Below are 2,513 nucleotides of genomic sequence, written 5' to 3'. Positions count from 1 at the left end.
TGCTATGAAATTTGCCGTGTTCGCTTAAAGGAATTGCCATGCTCCTGTAACATAAAACGCGGTGAAAAACGTTCGCGAATGTCATCCCAGCGACCGTTCGCTGCATCATTACCGTTTAACTTTTGTGGGTTTACTTTAATTTAGTATTTTTTTTCCTTCCACTTTCTTTGTCTTGTTATTAGGATGGAATGTGTAACTTTTGAAGAAAATCTCGTACGACGAAGTATCGTCGCTGCTCTTCGTTGCGCCAACAAATCATGCTGTCGACCGGTACAGCGAGTAGGGACTCCAGAAGTTGGTCATCGGTACCAATCAAACGTGACAAACGCGCGCCATAAAATAAGTGTGAAGTAAGAAGATTCCATCTTAGCCACTGACGCCAAATTTGGAGTTAAATAGCCCGGTAGGCGGTAGAGGCTCCCGATCGGAAAGCACAAGAACACAAGAGCTACTAGCACGCCCGGGGAATCTTGACGGGAGCGAGCTGGGTCTTGTTTCAAATTGAAGGCCACTGCTAGCACTAGCTAGAGCTAGAACAGTGCAGGGCACACCCCGTGCGAAGCTCAACATGTGCAGCCAGGCGGACCCGACGCTGACGTGCCCGCCGCCGTCGCAGGGGCGGCTCATCACGGTGCTGAGCATCGACGGCGGCGGCATCCGCGGTCTCATCCCCTCCACCATCCTCGCATGTCTCGAGTCCAAGCTCCAAGTACGTCCGTCTGCAGCTCGATTGTCTATAGTTGCATCTTCGTCGTCCTAGATTGATTTTTTGTGACGTGTGCTGTGTTTGACAGGAGCTGGACGGGCCGGACGCGCGCATCGCGGACTATTTCGACGTGATCGCCGGGACGAGCACGGGCGCGCTGGTCACGTCGATGCTGGCGGCGCCGGGCGAGAACAAGCGGCCGCTATTCGAGGCCAAGGACATCAACAAATTCTACCTCGAGAATGGGCCCAAGATTTTCCCGCAGAAGAGGTACGTACGCACGCACGCACGCACGGCGCGGTGTCCCTTCTCTTCTCCTTCCGACAGACCGTCGGCGGCGATGCTGACGCCGGCGTTGCTTCACGTACGTGCAGGTTGGGGTTCCTGACCCCGATGGCGAACCTGTTCGGCGCAGTGAACGGTCCCAAGTACGACGGCAAGTTTCTGCACGACAAGATCAAGAGCCTCACCAACGACGTGACCGTCGCCGACACTGTCACCAACATCATCGTCCCGACGTTCGACATCAAGTACCTGCAGCCGGTCATCTTCAACACGTACGAGGCCAAGGTGGACCCGCTCAAGAACGCGCACCTCTCGGACATCTGCATCAGCACGTCCGCGGCGCCCACCTACTTCCCAGCGCACTACTTCACGACCCGCGACCCTGCGGGCAAGCTGCCGGACCGTGAGTACCACCTCATCGACGGTGGCGTGGCCGCCAACAACCCCACCATGGCCGCCATGTCCATGATCACCAAGGAAGTGTTGCGCCGGAACCCGGACTTCACGCACGGCAAGCCCGCCGAGTACCACAGGTACCTCATCATCTCCATCGGCACAGGGACGGCCAAGCAGGCGGAGAAGTACACCGCGCCGGACTGTGCCAAGTGGGGCGTCCTCCGCTGGCTCTATGACGGTGGCTTCACCCCACTTATCGACATTTTCTCTCATGCAAGCGCCGACATGGTCGACATCCACGCTGCTATATTGTTCCAGGCTCTCAACATTGAGAAGAACTACCTACGCATCGAGGATGACTCGCTCACGGGCCACACGTCCTCGGTGGATATCTCCACCAAGGCGAACATGGAGGCGCTCATAGGGATCGGCAACATGTTGCTCAAGAAGAAAGTTGCCCGGGTGAACATTGACACGGGGGTGTACGAGCCCGTCGACGATGAGGGCACCAACGAAGAGGCGTTGGCTCACTTTGCCAAGAAGCTCTCCGACGAGCGCAAGTTGCGGCTAAGCCAAACCACCCTCAACTCCCAATAGACAAGAGACGATTCGAAAGGGAACAGAGACGAAGAAAACTAGCTCCTATGCTAGATCGACCGATCTAGAGTTGTAATATACTTATTATTATGTAATGTAATGTTTGGTGAGTAATTAATTTTTGAGTCCAACAATATCATTATTTAAACTTCAAAAAATATATTCTACCACCTAAAACGATGGATGCAAGTCGGATCAAACAATATCGGCCAATTTGTCTCATGATTATCAGATTTTTAGGAAGTTGGCGACTAATCGGTTGAATGGGATGGCTGATCATGAGGTCCATGTCACTCAAATAGCGTGCATGCAAGGACAAAATATACTTGGTAGGGTTGATGTTCTACATGAAACTATAAATGAGCTTCACCAAGAAAAGATGAGCGATGTCATCTTAAAAATCAACTTTAAGAAAGCTTACGATAAAGTCAAGTTACTCATTTCTTCCATAAACTCTTCGCATGTAGGGCTTCTCACTAAAATGATGCACATGGGTCGGGAGTTTTGTCTTTGGGATAGTGTCACCATC

General features: G+C 52.5%; 1 protein-coding gene across 1 annotated transcript; it reads left to right on the top strand.

Annotated features, from left to right (window-relative positions):
* Positions 1 to 432: 432 nt before the first annotated feature.
* On the top strand, positions 433 to 2,118 carry LOC119341786 (patatin-like protein 1). Its single transcript, XM_037613642.1, has 3 exons — positions 433 to 709; positions 795 to 976; positions 1,081 to 2,118. Exons 1-3 carry the CDS (start codon positions 569 to 571, stop codon positions 1,982 to 1,984), a joined length of 1,227 nt encoding a protein of 408 aa, XP_037469539.1. The 5' UTR covers positions 433 to 568; the 3' UTR covers positions 1,985 to 2,118.
* Positions 2,119 to 2,513: the final 395 nt, after the last annotated feature.

This window comes from Triticum dicoccoides, chromosome 7B, assembly GCF_002162155.2.
Source record: "Triticum dicoccoides isolate Atlit2015 ecotype Zavitan chromosome 7B, WEW_v2.0, whole genome shotgun sequence".
NCBI classification, from domain to species: domain Eukaryota; kingdom Viridiplantae; phylum Streptophyta; class Magnoliopsida; order Poales; family Poaceae; genus Triticum; species Triticum dicoccoides.
Note: the sequence above shows the minus strand (reverse complement) of the source record. Positions and strands in the feature narration are given on the sequence as shown.